General features: G+C 36.6%; 2 protein-coding genes across 3 annotated transcripts; one reads left to right on the top strand and one right to left on the bottom strand.

Annotated features, from left to right (window-relative positions):
- Window positions 1-3,144, bottom strand: LOC128005527 (fructose-1,6-bisphosphatase 1-like). The gene is made up of 7 exons (XM_052592681.1): window positions 2,903-3,144; window positions 2,245-2,407; window positions 1,839-1,931; window positions 1,590-1,730; window positions 1,354-1,491; window positions 742-861; window positions 1-598 (listed from the first exon to the last, which is right to left on the bottom strand). Exons 1-7 carry the CDS (start codon window positions 3,070-3,072, stop codon window positions 410-412), a joined length of 1,014 nt encoding a protein of 337 aa, XP_052448641.1. The 5' UTR covers window positions 3,073-3,144; the 3' UTR covers window positions 1-409.
- A 1,613-nt stretch (window positions 3,145-4,757) lies between these two features.
- On the top strand, window positions 4,758-23,945 carry LOC128005559 (tetratricopeptide repeat protein 33). Of its 2 annotated transcripts, none has more exons than XM_052592683.1 (5): window positions 4,758-4,796; window positions 5,609-5,842; window positions 13,445-13,526; window positions 16,901-17,032; window positions 20,432-23,945. In XM_052592683.1, exons 2-5 carry the CDS (start codon window positions 5,619-5,621, stop codon window positions 20,741-20,743), a joined length of 750 nt encoding a protein of 249 aa, XP_052448643.1. In that variant the 5' UTR covers window positions 4,758-4,796; window positions 5,609-5,618; the 3' UTR covers window positions 20,744-23,945. The 2 variants fall into 2 exon arrangements, with proteins under 2 accessions (XP_052448643.1, XP_052448644.1); XM_052592684.1 differs by having other exon boundaries at window positions 4,772-4,796; window positions 5,618-5,842.
- Window positions 23,946-24,765: the final 820 nt, after the last annotated feature.

Raw genomic sequence — 24,765 nt, forward strand, 5'->3', positions numbered from 1 at the left:
AATGGTTTGGGATGGTTTATTTATTTATATAGCACTACTAAAAGAACCCTGAGGGTTACCCACAGTGCTTTGCATTAAAGCAAAACAACCAAAACACCATTCTTACATGCAATGTTTTTATTTTCATTGTGAACAGACGTGTTTATGGGGCTTAATATTAGAAACTGTAAGGTTTATGACAGTGGATTATATATTTATAATATCTTTATATTATGAATTGCGTTACAAGAGTACAAAAAACATTTGTAAAAATGAAACTTAACGTGGAAACTTCTTTTATCCTATAAAGATAATGGATGCTTCTTGTCTCGTCCTTGCCCTTATCGCTAATTTTTTTTTTTTTTTTTTGAGGTTCAGTGGGATGGTTTGTGGTTATAGTAGATGGTTAAGATGCTCATCTGGTTGCATCTCATTTAGAGTGTTTCTTAAAGATGGAGATATACTCCTGTACATCATCAGGGGAGCCCAGCACTACAGGAACCCTCTGGTGGATTGAGTCAGGTTTGATGTCTAGGACATTCATGGCTCCTGTTGTTGCCATACCGCCAGCCTGCTCCATTATGAAGGCCATGGGGTTGCACTCATACAACAGCCTCAGCTGGAGCCCAGAAAAAAAAAAAATAAAACCATGTGAGATTGTTGCCTTAAATACACTTTAAAATGCATCCTTTTAAAACTCAAATAGCTCATGGTGTTGTTATCAATGCAATGCATTCACTTTTAAACCCTGTTTCTCCTCACCTTGCCCTTGGGGCTCTTGATATTAGCAGGATACAGGAAAATTCCACCATAGACCAGAGTCCTGTGCACATCAGCTACCATGGAGCCCACATAGCGCCCTCCATAGGGTGAACTTCCATCCTGCAGGTCAGAGTGGGAATGTTATCTTTACTGTTAGTGGAAGAAGCTTAATATGTTGGTTACAAAATTTGATAATGATAAATATGTTTCTTTAGCAGCAAATCAGCTTATTATAAGAATTTCTGCAGGAACGTGTGACACTGAAGACCAAAGCAATGGTTGCTTGAAATACAGCTTTGCTATCACAGGAATAATTGACATTTAAATTATATTAAAATAGAAACAGCTATTTTAACATTGTAATACTACTGTATGTCACAATGTTATTGTTTCTACTGTTTTCTTTTCTTTCTTTCTTTAAAAAAAAAAATGGCCTAAGACTTCAAAAACATTAATGAGCCCAAACTTTGAACAATGGAATATCTTAAGTCTTAAGTAAAGATCTGACTCTGCCATGATAGTAACCATAATGGTCGCTAAACAGATAATAGAAGGATGTTTGTCTAACACGAACCCTTCAGAGAAATCTAATCAAAATCTGGAGGCTCATACCTCTGGGAATTTCTTCTTTTGCAGATATTCTGTAACATCTGGGTAAAAATGTGCTGCATAGCCTTCATTCAGACTGTAGATCTTCCCCTTCTTCTTAATCTTCACATCCTGGTCTACAAGTATAAACTCACCAATGGCCTAATGATGGATGAAGAAAAGGTGTAGAAAGATTAAGAAGTAAAGCAACTATTTAAAGTTAAACAGAATATGAAGAATGTAACATAATTCTGACTTACAGGATCAAGCATGAAGCAGTTGACTCCTTGGCCTGTGGAGAGAACCAGCATGGTGGCACTGCCATAAAGAGCATACCCTGCTGCCACAATGTTTCTGCCGCTCCGCAAGGCATCCTTCTCTGAGGGTTCATCATCAGTTTCCTGGAGATCATGTGCACACAAACAAACAAAAGCATTTCATTCATTTTTAAATGACTATGAAGAAATATTTGTTTGTAATTAATTTAGATCTGAAAGCCTGTACTGTACATTTCTGTAGATTGCAAAAATGGTTCCAATAGAAGCTAAGCAGTCAATGTTTGAAGAGCCATCCAGAGGGTCAAAGCAAACCACGTATTTGCCCTGAGCAAAATAAATATACACAAAGTCAGGTAGTTTATTGGCTTATACACAAATACATCAAAGATGTTAGTTAATACATAAAGAAAATTATTTTACAGACCAAAACAAACAAGTCAGATCATTTCAATTTATTAAAAAATTTAAACTTAAATTATATTAACACAAGATTTTCGTATGTAAATCAGTTTTTTAAAATTGGCCAAAATATTAAAGTGTTTGAAGGTTTTACTTTGACATTTTATCTTTACTTTTTTTTTTTTTTTTTTTTTTCAGATTACACCACAACAACAAACATACTGATGCACACACTTACCCTTTTCTCTGGTTCTACAATGATGGCACGTTCATTTTCTTCAGACACCAGAACACAGGATGTGAAGGAGGCTTTAATCATGTTTATAACAAGATCATTGGACAGGACGTCCAACTTTTTAACCTGGTCACCTGTAACATTTGTGCTCCCAGCAATTCCATAGCTGATTAAAAGAAAAAAATATTTTTAACAGAGACTGATTCATGAAGAATTATGTACGTAGTCTTTATGCTTTCCTCACAGTGCCGATAACTTCGACATTTGTCCCCTATTTCAGCAAGAGATGAGGTCTAATCATTGCTTCAGTCTGCAGTGTTTCTTTGCAAAATAGCTTAATTGACCAGCCACTGCGACAGTTCACTGATATACTGTAAATGTATAACTATTCAAATGTGCAAAATGTGCAAAAACTATGCATCGGGAAAAGTTTTTTGCAAGTGGAAATGAAAGTTTTAACTGTTGAAAAGGTTCTAATCAATAGTAAACTAAAGCACATTGTATAGTCTGTGAAGTGATAGGGGCTGCATATTGAATACCAAAATATAGAGAATTTTTTTTTTTTTACTATAAGATGCAAAGATGACAGAAACAGTCTGAAAACCATAATATTGTTAATATTGAATTGTTTGGTGCTGTAAATGCATTGGCAGATACTCACAGATTGGCAATGCCGGCTTTTCTGACAGCAGTGGAAATGGCTTTGATGGCCGTGCACATGGAGTTGAGAAGGGTTGTAAGCTCTCCCGTTCCTTTGGCTTTTCTGCCCTCTTCCAAAACAAACCTGGTGAGGGTCACCACGTTGGTATCAAATGCACCTCTGTCTGACATGATGACTGACTGCTAAAGTGTGAAACCTCTTTGGAGTTCCTGCTTGGATTCCTGTCAGAACAGATTTATTAGAACTAAGTGTAGATAAAATACTGTGTTTAAAGGGGGAGTGATGGCAGTTTAGCCAATTGCAGATAGAGTTAGAAAGGAGGGGTGGCTTCTTGCACATGTAGTTAATGCAGGTGAGGGCCTGGCTGAAGTCCATAGAGTTTATCACAGATTTCAGACTGAGTATAGGGGGACAGTTGATTTAAAACAATGGAGCTGATTGTATCATTTTGGCTTATTTGATTTGTGATGGATTGATTGACATTTTGCAATGTAAATCTACTTTATGCAACAACTTGTGTCTAGTTTTAAGATCTGTGCTTACAAAAAAAGTAATAAAGTGAATGGATGATAAAAACAACGGACTATAGCTTCTTTTTTACAGAATTACAACATTCATTCATTCATTCATTCATTAAATCATCTGTTTACCTAAAGATCCACATAGTTGTAGTGACTAATGATTGATTGGCATTGCAGAACTGTCAACAGAATCTGTTCATGTGCACGGGATGTCCGTGATCAACATGCAGTTCAAAGGTTAGTGACCGCAAAAGAATGCATTGGCAGTGGGATTCTTACACAATATTATAACAACCATGCACTAAATAACTGTTCCGGTTTCTTAATGTTTCAGTGTTGATTTTTGCCAGTTTTGTTTCCACAGTTATATATGTCAGTTTGAACCCAGGGCTAAAATGATGGTAATACCATACAATAATGCACTCAATATTGATTACAATGATGATGGTTCTGGGCCTCATTTCCAGCAGTAATGAAGCCACATACTTGGATGAGGTAGAGAAACTCACATCATGGTGCCAGGACAATTGTTTCTCTATGAATGTGAGTAAAACTAAAGAGCCAGGAAGAGACAGCAGCAGCCCTATACTCCTCTTATGATCAGTGGGACCCCTGTGGAGAGGGTGAGCAGCTTCAAGTACCTTGATGTAAACATCACCGAGGACCTGACCTGGACTTCACACAAGACTGTAAAGCCATGCAGAGAGTTGTGCACTTAGCTGAGCGCATCTCAGTGTCGACTCTTCTCTCGCTGCTGGAGATCTACCTCAAACACTGCAAAAGCAGAGCTGTTAAAATCATTGAAAGGTTAGTTCACCCAAAAATAAAAAAAAATTGTATGCATTTTACAACACATATTCTCGGGGATTTGTGATATAACAAATATTGACGAATGGGACGAGACCTGATTGAGCTGCACTAGATAAGGCAACAAGTGTTAACACTATGTCGGAGACAAGCTATCTTTCCCAAAGCAGACAAACTTCTTCGGTTTAAATCAGTCTCAAATTGATTTGATTTTCAATATTTAAACTTATGCTAGCAGGCGGCTATGGTATGGGGCATGACATTTTCAGACCAGGCGCCAAGTGGAGCCACTCACAATCACACTGTCCCAGCTATTCAATCATTTGATATAGGAGCTATTCCAGCTGTTCATGACAGACTGGGGAGAGAGGTGTTAAAATATTGTAAAATTTGTTAAAAGTAAAGGTTTTACGCACAACCTAGTACAAGAGCCTGATCTATTACACCTCCAAAACAAACTTTGTATAGGAGCTTAATAGGACTCATTTAAAGCTGGCCCTGTACCTTTAAGAGACTTTAACAGTACTTCCGGGTTAGAGGGCTGAGTGGATAAGTCCAAAACATCTGTGAGTAACTCATGGATGAAAACGCTATATGTCATTGATGTTGGGGCATTTCTATTTATAATTCAGTTTTTTTCTGTTAGTATTTACGTGTTCAGCCGCGCTTGCAAACGTAAAGATTCTTTAGAAAATGCCAATGCAGAAAGTACTTAACTAACGTAACTAACGTTACAGCCTTCAGTTCATATTATTTCCAATAATATGAATGTGACCTGTGTAGTAAATCACATAGGACTGTAAAACAGACTTCAGTACCTGTTACTGACCTAAAGTTGGCTGGATTACAAGTGCACTTGACCTTCTTGCAGTTGCAGGTTCAATATGCGATGACTGAACCAAGAAGTTTTAGCGTTTCTTCTTCTTGGACAGTTACCCTGGTCATTCAAACCACATAAAAAAAAAATAAAAAAAAAACGAAAAAAAAAACAACTTTTGTCTTCTTAGATTCCAATGGCAAATATAGTGATATAATATAGAGTTGTGCAATTTTAGTAATACAATTTCTATTGTTTTGACAGTACTTTTGCAAAAAAAAAAAAAAAAAAAAAAAAACCTTTTAGTATTAAATAAATATTGAGCAGTATTTAAATGGTGAATATGTAGTGGTCTAACAAACAAATAGGTCTAAATCTATTAGAATGCATTGTATACAATACATGCATTGTAGAAAATACCAATGCCTTCAAAGTTTAGCCTCAGACTGTTTTTCAGTCTGTCTTGTAATTTTTTTTTTCTTGAAAGCGTGTAACTGTCCTTTTAATTGTTACATTTTAATGCATTATTCACAATTGCTAGTCTTACAGGAGCTGTTTTAGTTTTTTCAGGATGGCCTATTTTGGCTGGAAACGTAAGGTGGGGGAGAGAGTTTCCAAGATGACAGCGCAGCAGTTTGAGAAGGACTCCGAGCAGGTGGATGACGAGGACGTGGAGAAGGAAAGAGCTGATTGGCTGCATGTCATCAAACAGAGACAAGAGCTGCTGCTGGAGGATTGTGCTGCTAAGAGCAAGAGACTAAAGGATGAAGGAATGCTGCTCGCCGAGCAGGGAAGGTTTGTGTGCTTGTTAAATCCAGCAGTCTTGTGATAAATATTGTAAGTTTGGATGAGCTATTAGAAAGCCAATATGGGAATAGCAAGAAGTGTGTACAGAAAAAAACCGAGTCTCAAACAACATTGCTTCCACTGTTTTAATTTCTTAGTTACAGTCTGAAGCATGATGTATGGTATGAGTCCCAGCGCTGTGTTGGGTGCACCATTGTAATCTATTCTGTGTTCTGGTCCAAAATTCCTTTATGTATACTTGAAATCAAGATTTTAATTTTTTGAATGAAATTTTTCATTCAGCAATGACACGTGACACTGAAGACTGGAGTAATGATGCTGAAAATTCAGCTTTCCCATCATAGGAATACATTACTATTTAAAAATGTGTTAAATTAGAAAACAGTTATAATATTTCAAAATATTTTACGTTTTTTTTTTTTTTTTTCAATTCACAATTACTATTTTTACTGTATTTTTGACTTAATAAATGTAGCTTTGGTGAACAACATGCAATTTATATCTTACCAACCCCAAACATTTAAACAGTAGCATAGGCACACACAAACATACACACACACACACACACACAAACATACACACACACACACACACACACACACACATAAACACGTTGGTAGGATACAGATATCCTGGTTTTGACAGTGAGCTTTCTGCTTGATTCGAAAAAGTGATTCACAAAATAAGATACTTGTTGACCCATGGAAAACCTCTCTCATCCTTACCCGATTTTCAGTAAGGCATGTGGCAGCCAAAATCCTTCCTTGAAAACCTGACAGATGTTTTGTCTTTACAGTTACTCAACTGATAGTTGTTATTTAATCAGGTCAGTGCATTGGCCAGCAAATGACAAAGCAGTTGTTGTCAATGATAGAAACAGGGTTCTTGGAGTCATCAACAAAGATGATAAACAGCGGGTCTTTTACCCTGTCAATTATAACAGTGCCACATTAATCCAGCAGATGGGGCTGTGGGTTTGCTACAGACTCTCTGCATGTGGATGTGGACCACTTGTTTGAACTGGTTCACAAAATATGCTGGCTCATACACAACTATTATATAGCTACGGAGGACTTAAATTATAATAAGTATGGAGTATGATGATGGTTTTTATCCTTTTGTCGTTTTGGAACTTGACTGCCCAGACCCCCATGCAAATTAATTATGTAGACATTTTCTTTTTATATTTCTGGGTTTACTATTCTTTGAAGAACATCGACTTACAACCCACTATTTACATTATGCACCCTGAATGAAAAACACTGACTGAGCTCATATAAGCAAGGACAAAACTGTTTATTATATCACTTTTCAAAGCAAACCTTGTGCTTTGTTTATATGAAGTAGAAAAAGGATTACATCTATTACTTTTATTGACATTTATTCCTTCAATGACTGGATAAACCCGACACCGGTCGGAGAGGCCTAGGCAGGAGTTCAGTACAGCATGTAGAAGCTGAACATTTTAGCACTCAAATGAGACTTTCAGTTTTAGCATGTCTGTGAAAAGCTCAACCAACGGTCATGAAGCAGGACTGAGCTGAAAGGCAATACACTAATGGGTGCGTTTTTCTCTCACTATTTATTTTCTATGATCATAAGTAATTATGTCATTGTTTAATATGCACTCTCTTCTCTTGGAGGCAGCATTTCTTATATGAATCTCTGAAGCAGGTGTGTCCACATACACTTAGGATGATCTTCATCTCTTTGAGTTGAGAGGGTGTTACGAAATGTGAGATGGAGAGGAAAAAGGTCTTCTTTCTCAAGTTTCTCATCTTTTAACCACTTAACCGGAACAATAAGTCAAATTAGGCTGCTTGTATTCTCACTATCCAAATAAAAAAAAGGAATAAACGTCACAGCCAGCAAGCACCTGAAGGGGATAAAAGAAAAAGCTTGAACTTACTGGAAGATGGTTTAAAGGTACGGATTAAACCGAAGCTGTCGTTATTGCGGCTTTATCCTGTAAAGCCTTAACAAGTCCATGAGAGGTCAGGGTAAGGTGTCCCCCGTCAATTTTACAGCCTTTTATCTTCTTTTCTTCTCCACAACTCTCGGTCTCCATCCATGTCTTGATTCATTTAAAAGCTGTAGTCTGAAATGTTTTTAATGGTATAATTAAGCAGCACTTTGGCTCTAACCGCGAATTAGTGGACTGTAAGCTACTGCTGCTCGTGATGTGATTACCGTAGCACTATGCCAATATTTGTTGCACCTGCTTTTTCAGAGAAATTTAAGGAAGGCCAGGTAGCGTTCCCCAGATTATTATTTATTGCAAGGTCAAGTCAAGTAGATGACAGGGCCACAGGTTTTAGGATTTCTGTATAATCTCTTGCTAATGGACAGTTTGTTTTGAATAAGAACTGTTCAACTGTATTTATCGACTGCTGAGCAATCTATTTTTTTTTACTTTTGAATCATCACAATTAAAGATAACTGTTGGAAAATGTCCTCCTGCTTTCTGTACAAACTGTTCATGCATTTTTATTGCTACTGGAGCTTTCGACTGTTTTATCATGCACAGGATGATCTTCAAAAAAGAAAGAAAAAAAACCCATTTTCGTTAAGTGGCCTATTTAAATGTGGAGGGCAAAAATAGCCCTGTGTTACCAGGGAAGGCTTAAATAGGAGTCCCAGAGAGGGTTTCTGCTCATCAGACCTCGGTACATCCATTCATTGTCATCTAATAAAAATATGAAGTGAATCTAGACTTCAGTAGATCTGAATATATTTGAATGTATTGGAGATCTGGAACGAATTGAAATGATTGAAGGATGCATAAAATACCCAGTTTGTGGAACTGCTCATAATCAATTTATATATTGTACAATCTGTACAATTTCCCTAAATGAGAAACCATGCAAGCTATGTATCATAAGAGCCAACAGCAGGTAACTTGAGGTGACGGTCTCATTCACAATCTTACAAAAGACTCAAACGTCTTTATTACTTTAAATCACCTTTAAATTTCACATGCTTGGTAGCCATTATAGCTGGGGTCAGTGATGATACTCCCTTAAACAATGGTGCTGGCTAATGCTTTATGCAGCCCCTGAAGAGGCGTGTTGCCCTTGGCGACTCTTATAATCAAGTTTTTTGGAGAATAAGTGAATTGTGATGAGGAAATTACATGGAGCTGCAGAACAGTGGGAACAGGCAGGTCAACACAATGCACTTATAGGAGGCTGCATTTGAAGCTCACTTTGCTCCTTTGTGTGTTAACTGCTCAAGATAAACATTTTTTGAAATTGAAAAATTGAACTATTGAAAAACAAAAAACATCCAGGTAATGACACGCAGTTTTACTCTAAGTTTCAAGCATATGTAAACCTTTGAGGCAGCTTTTTAATTTATCTTTTAATTCAGCTATAATTTATTCTTGTGGACTATAAACATCTGTCATGTGATTTTTTTTTTTATTCGGGGCAGTACTAAATAACTTATCTCTTTTATTAAAATTAACATTTGGCATTTTCTGCAGAGATGTAAATTGACTATGAATGATAATGTTATTTGTATAATGTTACAAATATTATTTGTAAAATGATGCAGCAGATTTTTTTTTCTTTACAATTTTTAGTTGTTTTGTATTATTTAGCATGTCAAGTTCACACAAGTAGCAAAGTGCCTAGATGTTGAAAGTGTGTTGTCATCAAGATTACTTGTCAAACAAATACATTAATTTGACCTAGCAAAATTGCTTAGAATAATCCTTGACATTTTTAAAAAATAAAATAATTGGTAGATAAATGTGCCCCCATACTAAATCCACTACATATAAATGTGGTATAGTTATCCAACAGTAGTGCCATGCAAGATGCAGTATATTTATTTCTAACCCAATATAACAAGTTAGTTCTAGTTTAGAAAGCTGGATTTTCTTAGCAGTTTACTTACTTTGCCATTTTTCCCTGAAACCAATTAGTTATCCCATATTTACATGACTATCACTCTTTTACTTGGTGGGGTTTTTCTTTTTAATAAACTTCCACTCATTTAGCTCAAGGTTTACAGCCAGAGTTACAGAATATAAACTATTGCGTGGTTATTAACACTTTAACCATTTTTATATGTGAAAAAAATCTGGAAACATATTCGTCTTGAAGACTCATGTGACTTCAATCAAATTGAAAAAAAAAAAAACTGTGAGATTGGGGGAAAGAAAAAAATAATTTTATGTCGCTCAAAATGTATTTTAGTTACCCAATTGGTTTTTCTCTTAGTGTGAATTTTTTAAATCATAATTTATGCACAAGATGAAGTATCACACAGTTGAATAAATATGTCCTCATCATGTGTTTCTCACAATACAGATCGATATCACTTGGGTACGAGTGTGATATTGCATTTATACAACAGTTCAATGGCACTGTAAATACATAAAAGTGTAACTAAATGTCTTAAAAAACATTATGTTGGCATCTGCCACGGATTCAAATCTCAAAGTTGACCGTTTAACACAGGGCTTCTCAACTCTGGCCCTCGAGGTTCACTTTTCTGCAGAGTTTAGCTCCAACCCTAAACACACCTGAACAAGCTGATCAGGTTCTTCAGGACTGCTACAAAGTTACAGGCAGATCATTTTGATCAAGGTTAGAGCTAAACTCGTGAGGATCGTGAGGGCCAGAGTGTAGGTCCTCTGGTTTAACAGCTGAGCCCAAGCCTCTGTTATTAATTTGGAAACCTCACTTAGAACTAGTAACAAAGGAGCGTTGAGTTGCTTCATTGAAAGCTCACTGTTTCATGTAGAGTTGGGTATTATGAGAGAGTACTCATTTGACTACTGTGATTGCTTCAATCCATAATGTGCCTGAGCACGTTTTGCTGAGCAGCTTCTACTTTTGTGTGCGCTACTGTGATGATTACGACAACAAACATAGATTATAACGGATGTGGTTCTCATCTTATTGATAAACTTTAGTTTTAATTTGTGAGAAAAGCAGGAAGTTCCTCCATCAGTGTCATTTGTCTTCTGTAATAATGTTCTGATACTTGCAGCACCATTAAAACAATGAAAACCACTGCACTACGTAAGGGATAAATCTATTAAACAGTCTATTAGCGAAAGCGCTTTCTCAAATCAAAAAGTTGCATCATAATGACGCAAGTATGCTCAAGCCCTGGAACATTAAGTACATTGTGAGTACAGGCCAGCGCGGAGAAAAGATTAATGGGTGATATAGAGTATATGTCGAATGTCACCTGACTAAATCTGGAAAATAGGTCTCATCACTTCCTCTTGTCAGAGAATGTGCTAACAGCCGTAATAAATAACTGCGATATCTATGGACTTTTAAAATAATCACTAACTATCTGTTTTTATTGTTGACATTATATATATAAAACATATAAATGTTAGTATATGTATAGTAAATGAAAATAATAATAATAATAATAAAAAAAACTTTTAGATATCATTCTGCATATTTGATGGACATTGGTTATGATAATCTTTGTTATCTACTTTGAAGGCATCTTGAGTAAAACTGCTTCATATTTAACGAAGCATATGCTTGAACCAGAAGCAACGAAACCAGGTTAACAGAATACAGAAGTCTGTTGCACATAACCCCTATTGGGTGAATATCTCATGGGTGGAAAACATTGATACGTATAGGTAAATGCCACTTTCGATCTCTCCAGATATGTCAGTGAAACGGTCAATATGTCGTCACTCACAATAAAAATGAATCCGTTTCAAGATGCCACAACACAGCGCAGCCTCTTGTTCTAAACATCCACTGGCACTTAAATTCTGAAGAAATTGGATAAACATCCAAAGGTCAGAATAGAAGCTGCTAATTTATCTACCTACCTATAAATATCTATGTTGGAAAGACCTCTCAGCCAATCAGAATCGAGGAACAGAAAGAACTGTTGAAGAACTGTTGTATCCACTTTTTTCCTGAACACGGAAGTCTCGCCAGACTGGAAGTGTTTCTAGTAGTTTTTTTTAGATGACATGAAGCGGCTGGACGTTAGCTGCATTGAAGAAAGATGAGCGCACAGATCCAACATACAGCACCTATCTGTTTTTTTTTATTATTATTTAATTTTACATTAAACAAGACATTAGTCATATTACCATATGCAGTTCAGTTTGGCAGAGTTGCCTGTTTTGATCAGTGTGTGAATCATGTGAACACCCCACAATCCTTGTCTCATAGATGTTCAGTAAGTTACAGTATGTCACATTAAAAAAGTGACCGGACAGATGGTATGTGTCTCCTGTCAGTATTGTTGGCATGTGGGAGATTTTCTTCTATTACTGGAACTATTTCCTGGTTGACATTCATTTAAAGTTAAACTGTCCTTCCACACTTCATTAAGTGGGATAAAATGAGACCATTTGTAAGTTTCAATCGCAGGACTGATTATAAATATCTGTAATGTAAGTTTTGAAAGTGCTAACAGTTCAACAGAGACAGATTTTGCTACCAAACAACAGAAATAGCTGGTGACTTCAGTCAGCATATTCCATCCATGTCTTGCTGATAAATTAGTTATTATTATTATTATTATTATTATTATTTTGACTAGCATAATCTGTGATATTAAGACTTAATGCTTGAATATTATTAAATTCCCCAGTAATCTAATTTTATTATATATTTTTTTACTTGTCTTTTTATATTAAATAACGATTAAGTTTGCAGGGGGCTCATGAAACATTGATGTCTAAGGCACATTTACGAGGTGAAAGACAAATAGTACTTACTATAGTACTATAGTGTCACTTACAGTAAGGATGACCATAATAGTGCATAACATTGCAGTTTCACATGACTTCTGCCTCAACATGGCTATAAAGACCCACCTACTGTACCAGCACATTGTACAGTGATGTTGTAGATGTTTTGCCTGTTCAGGCACCACTGGCACACTGTTTACACTGCTAACCAGTGTGCCCAGTGAATTAATTGAGTGAGCAATACTTTTTGGGAAAGATAAGTAGACGATAGTGATTAAGCGTTTGCTTCCTCAAACAATATGACCTGATCATTTACTGCCAAATTGTCTACACAAGATTCGTAGTATGCCAAGAAATTTAAACACAGCCCAGTATGAGGGTTACATTCATAACATTCAGTTTGGCTCCTTTTTAGTCCTTAAGTTTTGTTATTGTTGTTGTTGTTGTTTTTCGTCGTGAAATCTGACTCCTCATTTTCTATTTTCCCCAAGAAAATTTCCTAAAAAGTTACATTTTATGATGTAAGCATCTGTAATATAGCTCTGAATTGTACTACAGTTGTAGGAGGACGTTTTCTTTTGGGTAATGATTATAGTCATTGTCAGAAGGTGATTTATTTTAAACACCATACCATGAGATAGCTTTTTCAGGAGAGAAGGAAAATAAGAGAAGACTTGCATTTGTTAAACATCATCAGATAACCTAATTTGCCCCATACATACCTTACGTTGCTCAGTCTACCTCAGTTGTTGTGAAGGTCTGTGTGTGTGTGTGTGTGTGTGTGTGTGCATACATACATCATATTGTATATTTTGCAAACCAGAAAGCTCTAAAGAAAGTGTTACAATTTTTCAAATAATTTACCGGAGTATTTTCTGTTTTTGTGTTTGCTGTAGAAACTGGGAGGCATTGAAGAGGTGGAACGAGGCGATTCAGCTCACACCAGACAATGCTGTGCTCCATGAGATGAAATCACAGGTAAAAAAGAAAATCAGTTCAGTTCATACACACTACAAAATATGATTTAAATGTGAATTGGGAGTCTGCAATAGTGGAATTTACCGTAAATGTACAGCTGTTATGTAGGCTGTTGTTTTCATTTCTTCCTCCCTAAGTTTCATTCTCCAAACCCACTCCCTGTCTGTGGCTTTATGACAAAACGTTTTGACATCTAGGGGTTTTTTCTCGTATTTTCCCTTCTCTACTCTCACAGGCAAACTGTATCTTAGATAGAGAGCATGATGGACATACTGTACCTGTCCTTCACTCTGGATGGAATTATTATTCTTTGAGGATGCAGACGATTTTAGATAGTGGTCCTGAAAATGCAACACACATTATCATAAATATATATATATACACACACTTGTTTCTTAATGTAGGGAAAGCCCTGCTGGGTTTGAGTGTCTTGCTCAAGAGCGCAGTGGTGATCAGATGCAGTGGTCACTATGACACTGTCATTAATTCACTAGACACATTTACTTGTGATTTTTATTTTAAATGAAAGTTTATCCAAATTTAAAATGTAAGTTTATCCAAATGGATCTCTACTTTATTTATTGTATTTTTGTTATTCACTGAATGTCGGTTGAAATAATGTCATGAACAGGATCATGGAGGAGTTTGCTTCAGCTGATGGGGGGCTGTTTATGAAAAAAGTTTATACAGTAGGTCACATTTATATGTTAGCAGCTCGTAATTAATAGTAAACCTGTTTTACAGTAATGAATGACAACATAAAGGAAAAAAAAGCAGTCTGACGACCCTCCAGGCGGGCTGCTCCTTCAAAATGTTTGCAAGCACCTGCTTTTGTACAAATCAAATGGTAACAGGATATGTTTGTAAAACATTTGCATAATGCTCACAGAAAACAACTGATGACCTGGTCTGCCTTTTTATTTGTTCCTTCATTTGTCAACTCATTCACTCATCTTACCTTTAATATCCTGTCTTTCACTCTCTCCTGTCAGTTTTCACTCTTATGATCTCAGCTTTAGCTCTGAGAGTCTGAGAGTATGCTTCAGGACATCACAGTATCTTGGATCTGGCAAAGACAGATCGGCTGAAAATATCAGTTTTTATTAAGCATTTTGATCTCTTTGACAACTTAATTAAATACAATTTTCTACTAAACTGAGAGCATTGATAGATCTAAATGTTATGTAATTCGTTTTAGTTTCTCTCCTTAACCTGTTCATCAGGATCGTAGTTACTATATGTTTTCTTATTTTGACAGACGTTCAAAATGATGACAAAGTTCTGTGACAAAATAGAACCAAGACCAATTTAAGCTTTAGACTTTCATGATTTCAACATATCTGCAATGAAAGCTCTTCTCGGAAATGGTCTTGGATTGCATGATTTGGATTTCTCTTTTATTTTACTCCACTAGTCTTTACAGAATTTGCTGATTGGCCCTAAATCTTGACATAGCTTACTCAATCATACACAAATGTATGTGCTGTAGATGTACAAATACATGTTCAGAGACTGAGCTGTTTACTGAGGTGAATGCACACACACACACACACACACACACACACACACACACAAACAAACACACTTGTTTGCTCACTCATTTTACTTAACATAGGACAGATTACAACCAGCAGCAGTCATTGCATCCAGTCACTTAGTCTGTTCTGTCTACTTGTAACCCTGTTTTGTCATTTTCATCCCTTCACTTTCACTTTTTCTACATTTTCCATCCTCTATTATTGCTCCCTTTTAAACTCTTCTTTCATCGCTCTTCATCTTATCTTTGGCATACGTGTCTAGGCTTTGATGTCTGGGAAAGTTGTTTTTCATTGCACAGATGAGCGTAGGTGTAATGACAGTTGGACTTTAAAACACCTTTCAACGGATTGATTTTCTGATTAAATTTTCTATCAAACCAACAACTGTCATATTCTCATATGTGGGTGTAAACTTCAGAAACCAGATAAAGCTGAAATCGAATAGTCTATGTGAAACTGTGAATGTAACAATGAAACAACAGGTTTTACAATAAAAATAAATGCATGCATATAAACATGTTTCTTTCTAAAAAAATAACTTCATCTGGAAAACTTAAGTTGTTTTTCTACATGCTGTAAAGAGTATGCCAGAATAATCATGATTTATTGAGCTGAGTGCACATGAACAACTGCTTTGTTTCAAATCGCTATTGATCATTACTGTGAATGTTGACTTTACTCTTTTATTTGTTGCTCCCAATGTGCATTTTTTATATCCTGCTTATATAAAACTGTCCAGTCATTTCAGTCCATTTTATTCTGAACAAAATCACTTGAACTCACATCATGTCATTATGACTTCTAAACTCATAAGTGGGAATTTCCCAGAAGCACTTGAGCGCTGCACAGGTCAGGGATTCGTTTTCAGCACTGGTTGCAATTACAAGATCTGGCTAGCCTTATTTTTCCCTTCTTGTAGTGACCTTTTCCTGACTGATCACATGATCATATTCATAAGTGGTGCGTCACCTGAAAAGAGTGAGAAGGTGGGGAATGAGTGTGTACCTCATTTGTAATCTGATCGCATTGAAGTGGCAGGATGGCAAGGTTTTGCATCGTGATAACACTTTTTTGATGTTTAAAATCATAAACTGTAATTTATATCAGCTTGATATTTGTTGTAAATATGAATAGAGTTGCTCATTCTTCACAACTTGTAGACCAAACTTTAAGGCTAATTAAATTGTTACTTCAGGAAAACTGATCATGTTTGGAAATCAGACTGAAATTAAGTTTGAGGTGAAAATTACTTTTAAAATTACTCTTCTCATATAAATTATACTTATACTTATAGTCATACATCAAATTCAAAAAATAATAATAATAATAATTTGCTCACATCGTGCTAGTGTAGCTGTTTTAAGTTGAATAAATCAAATTTTTGAAAATGTTTTGGTTGGAAAACCCTACACAACATTTGCAGTTTTGTAGGAGTCATTGCCTGTTGCCAAAAGAGCCAGTCTGAAGATTTTGTCCAGTTGAGGAGACTGATTTCACAGAAACTCCTGTAGTGTCTGATGGGCACAGACTCTGTTTATCTTCATAGTTCCCGACTGTGATTCCATTCAGTTGAGGGAGTCAGTTTTAGAGCTCATACTGTTTTCATTTGTCATGCGGCTTCTGAGGCGCGTTCTCTGTGACTTTGTGTTGGAAACAACTAATGCTGGTAGTGTGTGATCATCATTCAGTTGATGTATGATTTCTAGTTTTTCTCTGTAACCATTTACAAAGTCTGCAAAGTCTTCTAAAATCTGTTTAGATTTTAAAATTAGTGTTGAGAAAATATTTCAGGAATTGAGTCCGTCAACTTCTAACCTTGTGATGTGTAACCCTTAGGTGTTGATCGCCCTTCAAGAGGTGTTCCTGGCTGTGCAGTCTGCAGAGATGGCCACCAGACTCCGCCCCCTCTGGTGGGAGGCGTGGCAAACTCTGGGCCGCACCCAACTAAGTCTTGGCGAAGTAGAGCTAGTAAGTACATTTTATGTAATGAGCTTCAATTATCTAGTCATTCCAGTTTATGCCAAAACTATACAGTTAAATCTGCCCCATCAGGTCTTACCATAAAAACATTCATAGAACTTCAGAACAAAGAGTAATTTCTTTCTTTTTAAGAAAACAAACTAAAATAATAATGTGTATGTGTATAAATGTGATATTTAGTCCAAAGATTTTTTTTTTTCCTTTTTTTTTCAGTTGATTAAATAAGCAGTGTTCTGTTCATTGATTACAGGTGGACTTTTTGTTTGTTATAATTAACAGTGTAAATGTTCTCTTTAATTATATCTCATCCCACAACATCAGGGCCCTAGGCAACCACCTAAATAACCCAAATGAACAGCCAAGCTTAGAGGTCAACACAAACGGTTAATTCATCATTTTGAGGCAGTCAGTATGAGGTGAATGAGACCTCTTGTCACTTATCAATCACTCAGACTGAGTGTTATTGTGATGAAATGTGTAGTTCAGTACGTCCAAGCCCAGGAGCATGGAAGAGTACTTTAAGAGGAACACTGCCACACCTTACCTGCCCCGACCTGTGTGTGATTGATTGTGCACATTAGACAGACATGCTCAATGAAAGAAAACCTTGCAGATCCTGTAGTCCTCCAGCTAGTAAGTATTTGCCTGTGTCTATTGTAATACAAACACTCATCGCGCACAGCGAGTTTGACGTCTTGGCTAGAGATTGAATAAATACTTTACTATTTTGGGCTAAGCATGCCTTGTCAAGTCATTTACTCAAGTCAAGTCAAGAAAAATAACCTGAGGATGGAGGATTTGAATGAAATGTTAGGAGTAATGTTTACGTTCTGTGATTTTTTTTTTTTTTTTTTACATGATTATAGAACACATTTTCTTCGAACTGCTGCAGTGATAATTGACTTCTTGTTTAACTAAAACAAGACATTAACTATTTTCCTGCACAAATCTTTAATTACATACTTTTTAAGATTTATTCAAACTGTGTCACTCTCAAACTAAAATGTGTTACATCAATAAGAGCTACCTACATTTGCTCTAATGAAAATTATTACTTTTAATAACATTTACATATCATAGTGGAGTTCATAGTATCAATGTTTATGCATTGTTGAAACATTTGGAAACGTTTTGATCCACCATTCTTCTCACAACATTCTTTAAAGAAAAACAGCTCACAAAAAATGAATGTCCAATCAATTATGAGCAGATTTTTCGGGAAATCTCCAGTGCATCCCTGTGGAAATTTCTATAATGTTTGAGTCTGAGATAAAGACCCTGGAGAAGAAGTGTCAAGCTTTTTATTTTAATTACAATTTTGTCATTTTAGTATATTTTCATAAATTCTTGCGTAAAAGGTGTAGTGCAGTTCTAAAGTATGCAAGTTTTTCTTAGAAATCGCTGATAGTAATTTTCTTTGTCTGGGGTTATGACATTTTGATTTAAAGTAATGAAGTAAAAAAAAAAGAAATATATGCATAATTGTTCACAATAGGATCAATAATATGCATTTAGGAAACTTTAATTTCCATTTTATACCTACTGCTATTGTTATAAACAAATATAAGGTAACTTATGCAACCGCTACAGTACACACACACACACAAGTAATCTTACAGGATTCAGCACTTTCCAGTTTGGTGTGTTAGTCACTCCTAATGGAGGAGCAAGATTGAGTGAGTCTATGACATGACTTCAGCACAGCTGTTGTAATCATCTCTGTTAAATCGATCAGATCTCTGCAGGAGAAAAGGTCTCCCAAAGCCTTCAGCTGGTTTTATTCCTCATTAAAGGTTTTCCTCATGACAAGTGCTGAGGATTCTTGGCTCCTGCTCACACTGGCTCTGATATTCTTCCTGTCTCAGGCTGATATGTGATCTAGTGTTTCTGTTGAAGGAGTGACCATTCCTTTGTAGATTGTCGAGTCAATAGGGCAATTATGAAGGTAAAATGCCTCACTAAATCCTATTTATGAATGCATTATTTTCCCAGGGGATGAAAAGAAAGCAAATGTCATTCTTTGTCTCTCTATCGTTCTCTTGTCCCCTGAGTAACAGGAGCAGGGTGACTGATTCACAGCAGGAACTAGGCTTTAGTCTTCATACAGAATGAATGTATGTTAGTTATGTATAGACTGAATGTCCTCTTCAGCACTCAAGCAGCTGTGACACTGTGTGCACATAAAAGCCATCTTCAACAAATAATTATTTAGCTTTCTCATAATCATTTTAATACTGTCGATACTGAATATTGAGTGTAGAATAGATCTGACATATGCAGCGGTTCAGTGTGTGCATTGAAAGATGTGTTGATCTTTCAATCTTAATTATGTGCTTTGCAGCTGTGGTTTTTTCTTTCTTTTCTTTTTTTTTTGTATGTGAGCATGGACGATGTGACTTGTTAAGGCTTATTAAGTTTTATTGAGCTGAAACCACATTCTTGTTTCTTTTTAACTTCTTTCTTAAAGTGGGTTTTTGGGAAGAAATGGGAACTGACTTTTGTGTAAGTGAAGTTGTTTTAGTACATTTTCATTAGTTCCAGAAAGCTGCAGAGGTTTGTTTTATCATGAAAAGAGCAAGGAGTCATGACTGCTCATTTGGTTTGACTGTACATTAAACATCTGTTCATGCTCATTTTGGAGTGTGCTCTTAAAAAGTCCATGCATTTTATATTCCAGCAAAAAACAACAGAGGGCAGAACTAGCATTCAGTGAGCCACTGCTTTTGGTCATATCAAACATTTTCATTAAAATAAAGACATATTTATTTAAATTAAACTGAATTGTTCTACTTGAGATTGCAGTTAGGCAAGAGTTAGATTTAAAGACTCATCTCAAGCTGTACATGTGTGAAAAATGTTGGTGGATATGTCAGGGGAGACTGATTTATTTATTTATTTTTGAGCTCTATGGCATGAACTTTTTTTAAATGGAAATAAATTGATACTTTTTTCGGCATGGATGGATTCATTTTATCAGAAGTGAAAGTAAAGACATTTATAATGTTGCAAAAGTGTTATATCTCAAATAAATGCTGTCCTTTTGAACTTTCTATTTATCGAAGAAGCCTAAAACTTATTATTATTAGGGTAGCCTATTATATGCCCTATTATTAGGGTATTATTAACAGTTTTCAACATTGAGAATAATAATAAATGTTTCTTGAGCAGCAAATTAGCATATTAATATGATTGAGGACTGGAGTAATGGCTGTTGAATTACATAAAAAAAAAATAATAATAATAATTTATATATTTCACAAAATTAATGTTTACTGTATTATTGACCAAACCCTATACTAAAGTGTTACCAAAAATACTTTTAAAGCATTTAATAATCCTATTTGATGTACATTTTCACATGTTTTATGTTTCTTCTGTGCGTTCCAGGCTGTGCGATCTTTCAAAGTGGCACTGCACCTGCATCCGTCTGAGCGCTCCCTCTGGGAGGAAGACCTAGGCTGGGCTTTACAGCTCCGGGAGCAACAAAATGCTCTCCGTGAAAGAGCGAAACAGGAAGATGAAGCCCAAAGGCTCCTTGTGCAAGCTCCTGAGCTGAAGAGCGATTATGATTTTGAAAGCGATGAAGTGATTGAGGCTTGCACAACCATGGCTGATAGACAGAAAAAATATGAGGACTTAAAGAAAACAGTGGTTGTGGATGCACGCGGGGGTCGCCAAAGAAGTGATTGTCAAAGATGAAAGCAAATCCACTTCATCCTCACAGTGTTGTTTAGTCAAGGCACGAGGACTCTGAGTAGAGGCTGGGGATATTGGTGAATAAAGTTTAATAAATTTTTGTTTTCTTTGTGCACAAAAAGTATTCTTGTAGCTTCATAACAGTACAATTGAGCGAATAATGTCACATTTTAAAGTGTTCTTCCTTACTTTCTGGGCCACAACTAAACGTTTCAGTTGGATTGATGTCTATGCAGAGTCAGAAAGCTCTTGGATTTCATATAAAAAAATAGCTTAATTTGTGTACTGAAGATGAACGGTCTTACGGGTTTGGAACAACACGAGGGTGAGTAATTAATGACAGAATTTACATTTTTGGGTCAACTATCCCTTTAACTATGTTACTATTCCCAGTGAATCTATATAGTGAGCATCAGATTCCCAGAAGAATTTGAAATGCTTTGGCATTTTCACTCCAATAAGAGCATAAATTCCTTCTTTTTTTTACTGAGGCATTCTGTGGTTATTTCATTGTTTTAGTCTGGTTAAGCATTGCCTTATAAGTTTCCAAAATAGCAGAGCAATCCCTTCTCAATGTACACTCTTGATTAGCAATTTCACCATTCCTAGTTGGATTTTAATTCAGTCCTGTTTTATGTGAGATGTGAGCTCTCACTTGGGACCCTAGAGCTGTTATTCTGTAGCAGTGTGACTCCCTGATGTACTAGGGCTGGCTGAATCAATCATAATATCAATAGTATCGAAACCAATGTTTGTATTGGTATCAGATCAATCCCATCCTGATGAGATCGATAGTTCAGGTTAATTTTCTCTGGTCTGTGCTTAGTACATTGTTTCTGTTTCATTAAAGACTAGACATGTCTTTGTGTGTACATACAGTATGCAGCTCCTTTCCCATCTCGTATACACATGTTGCTCCTCCTTATATGGGAGCAAAACGCTTAATGTGAAACTTTGCGAACTGCCCTCATATTTGGGGCTTTTCTGCTTGTCTGTAAATAGTATTTTCACATTAAGCATTTTTAAATGTCCCACTGAGTCAGAAGTCACTGGCAGAGTCCTTTCAGAAAGGCAAAGAATATCCATGTAGCGATGGTGAATGTAATATTGTAGTGGTAACATTTTAGTATATAGACCAATTCTCACTATTATTTTACTTCTTAGCATGCCCATTATTAACATACTTGCGGTGTATTAGTACTTATAAAGCACTTATTCGTCATGACCATATTCTATATCTCTAATCCTACCCAATACCTTAACATAACAACTACTTTACTGTTAATAAGAAGCAAATTAGTAGTTTATTGAGGCAAACATCATAGTTAATGGTTTTTAAATGGTGTGAATTGGACCTTAAAATAAAGTGTGACCATTTTAGTCATAGAAGCGTTAGTTATTGTACATTTTCAAAGTGTAATCAGTTCATTTAAATACATGCTTTTAAAAGAAAAGTATCTGTATTGGCGATACTGGTCTTGTATGTACTTGGTATCGGATCGATACCAAAATTTGCAGTAACACTCACCCCTATGATGTACCAGGACTGAGTGGGAAGGACATGACAAAAACACACATACACACACACTTGCTCCATTATCTATCTACAGATTTTTTTGAGTTTAGTTAGTGATACAAAGAAATAAAGTAGGCCTAGTAGTAATGCAGTCATGGGTTAAAATGTCACGCAGAAGAGAAGGTGATGCAGGGAGCAATATTTTAGTTATTATGCTTTATTATAGGATTACTGTATATAAGGATTTTTATGTGATTTTCTTTGGGTGAAATTACACTTCTCAACATTTAATCAGCTCGGTTCCTTGGTGAGAAATCGCTGGAAAAGATTTAGCTCCAGAATTTTGTGAAGTTGGTATCACCAGTTCCTTTCTGACTGGCTGGGTACTACAAAACTTCAGAAAGTCAAAACTTCTGGGTTCTCAGGTTTTCATTAGTCAGTACCAGGCTGCTGCATTAAGTGTTAACAAGGGTGAACTAGTCTCTGGATTTGGCAAAATCTGTTGAGTTCAACTGAATATTTCAAAGATAAGAGAATCATTACAATCTTTCTCCTTCAGCGCAATGTTCATCTTCTCGCTGGACTCCAAAGAATGAAGAACAAAGAAGCCTGCTACTCTTTCTCAGCACCTCTCTACTGCGGTCGTCCGGTGACTTTCAAATTCTCTGCTAATTGAGAAACTTCCATTGGCATTTGACTCATCATGTCGTGGCATGAGTGCGGCACATGCAGGGCCACCCCTTCATGCCTCTGACCAGCACAGAGGGAGTGCTCACAGATATGGAGTGCCCTCATTGTGAGAGCATGAGTCTTGCTCCACTCACATATTTTCCTACTCGGCCCTACTCCTGCTTCCTCTGCCTTCACCTCCATTGATGGCATTGAGCAAAAAGGCTCAGTGGTAGAGCATTGCATTAGCAGCACAAAAGGTTGTGGGTTCAATTCCCAGGGAACACACATACTAGTTAGAAAAATGAATATCCTGAATGCATTGTAAGTCCCTTTGGATAAATGTAAGTGAGAAGCTCCCCTCTCAAAGAGGCTGTCGCGGCACATCTATGCTCACCCACGGGTAGAAAAATTATGATGAAATGGCATCGATCTTATATAGGCAGTTGACTGCCCGTTTTGGCAGGCTGAAATGCCATTTGTTTGTGCAGCTTCACAAACGTTAGCAAATCATGCAATGCTCATTCTTGTTATCAAATGGAATCAAGGTTACATTAGTAACCAAGGCGTAAACAAGCTAGTTGGACATGTTTAATGGTTCCAGTAACTCACACATGACGCTGCGTTCTAAAAACACATCTCTAGACTTTACTGCCATGTATCTGGCAAAATTGTGTCCTATGGAGGGACCATTCCCACAAAACACATTTTGTGTTCCACGGTGCAAACACGGCTTTTCAATGTATTTATTTATTTTATGTACTTCTATACTTGGAAGGTTTTTTTTCATTCACTGCCCTGCCTCAAAAAGAGTTTGTTGTGAATGGCCTCTAGGCAGTTTTTGTAGAATAACGTGCTACAGGTTGCTGCAGGTTTCTCACAAAAGAATACATGATCTTTACAGCTTCATAAAAACACAGTATTCCTTACCCAAACCAAATATAATATAATGCCTAAAACTACTTTGTTGCCCTAAATTGAATTATTTTCAAAATGAAATGTGCTGTCCTCTATAATTCTGTAGTGTGAAGTGAAGTGACATTCAGCCAAGTATGGTGACCCATACTCAGAATTTGTGCTCTGCATTTAACCCATCCGAAATGCACACACACAGAGCAGTGAACACAAACACACACACTGTGAGCACACACCCGGAGCAGTGGGCAGCCATTTATGCTGCGGCGCCCGGGGAGCAGTTGGGGGTTTGATGCCTTGCTCAAGGGCACCTAAGTCGTGGTATTGAAGGTGGAGAGAGAACTGTACATGCACTCCCCCCACCCACAATTCCGTCCGGCCCGAGACTAGAACCCACAACCCTTCGATTGGGAGTCCAACCCTCTAACCATTAGGCCACGACTTCCCCAGTAAGCATCCCACAAATTCAGTTTCTTTGTTACAAGCCTTACATGTATGTATATGTGTTCTTGGCTGTCACTGCCACAACCCCATTATTTATGGGCATTCATATCAGTGCTGATACTGTTCAACTGTGTGCGTGGGCTGCAAACTGGAAGGTTTACCTCTCTAATGTTTTTTATTTGGCTTCCAGCATCCTTCTGCCTCCCGCTAATCCTCTGCTAATTGTTGCTTTATTCAAATAAATGAGTACACTAACGTTTTCACTAATGATGATTTAGGGAGGAGCCTGAAACAGATGGACTGTGATGCTGTAGGACTGCAGTGAAAGATCATTTTCATCAGTTTTTATTTATGTATCCGTATGGTACCGAGACAGGTAGCAGTTTGTTCATCATGAAGTAATGAAATAAATGGATGTCTATAGTTGGTGAAGGTTTCCAGATCTGTCGCTGTGCATTGGTCATTGTGCAATGATCATATA

The sequence above is a fragment of the Carassius gibelio genome, chromosome A5 (genome assembly GCF_023724105.1).
Source record: "Carassius gibelio isolate Cgi1373 ecotype wild population from Czech Republic chromosome A5, carGib1.2-hapl.c, whole genome shotgun sequence".
Lineage (NCBI taxonomy): Eukaryota > Metazoa > Chordata > Actinopteri > Cypriniformes > Cyprinidae > Carassius > Carassius gibelio.

What these genes read in the sequence shown, in the direction of transcription:
- LOC128005527 (XM_052592681.1), bottom strand. Translation starts at nt 3,072, where the DNA reads ATGTCAGACAGAGGTGCATTTGATACCAACGTGGTGACCCTCACCAGG. An exon ending in AAAGCCGGCATTGCCAATCT is followed by an intron (nt 2,408 to 2,902) that starts GTGAGTATCTGC and finishes TCTTTTAATCAG; the next exon opens with CTATGGAATTGCTGGGAGCA. An exon ending in TTGTAGAACCAGAGAAAAGG is followed by an intron (nt 1,932 to 2,244) that starts GTAAGTGTGTGC and finishes TATTTTGCTCAG; the next exon opens with GGCAAATACGTGGTTTGCTT.
- LOC128005559 (XM_052592683.1), top strand. Translation starts at nt 5,619, where the DNA reads ATGGCCTATTTTGGCTGGAAACGTAAGGTGGGGGAGAGAGTTTCCAAG. An exon ending in TCCATGAGATGAAATCACAG is followed by an intron (nt 13,527 to 16,900) that starts GTAAAAAAGAAA and finishes TGTAACCCTTAG; the next exon opens with GTGTTGATCGCCCTTCAAGA. An exon ending in GTCTTGGCGAAGTAGAGCTA is followed by an intron (nt 17,033 to 20,431) that starts GTAAGTACATTT and finishes TGTGCGTTCCAG; the next exon opens with GCTGTGCGATCTTTCAAAGT.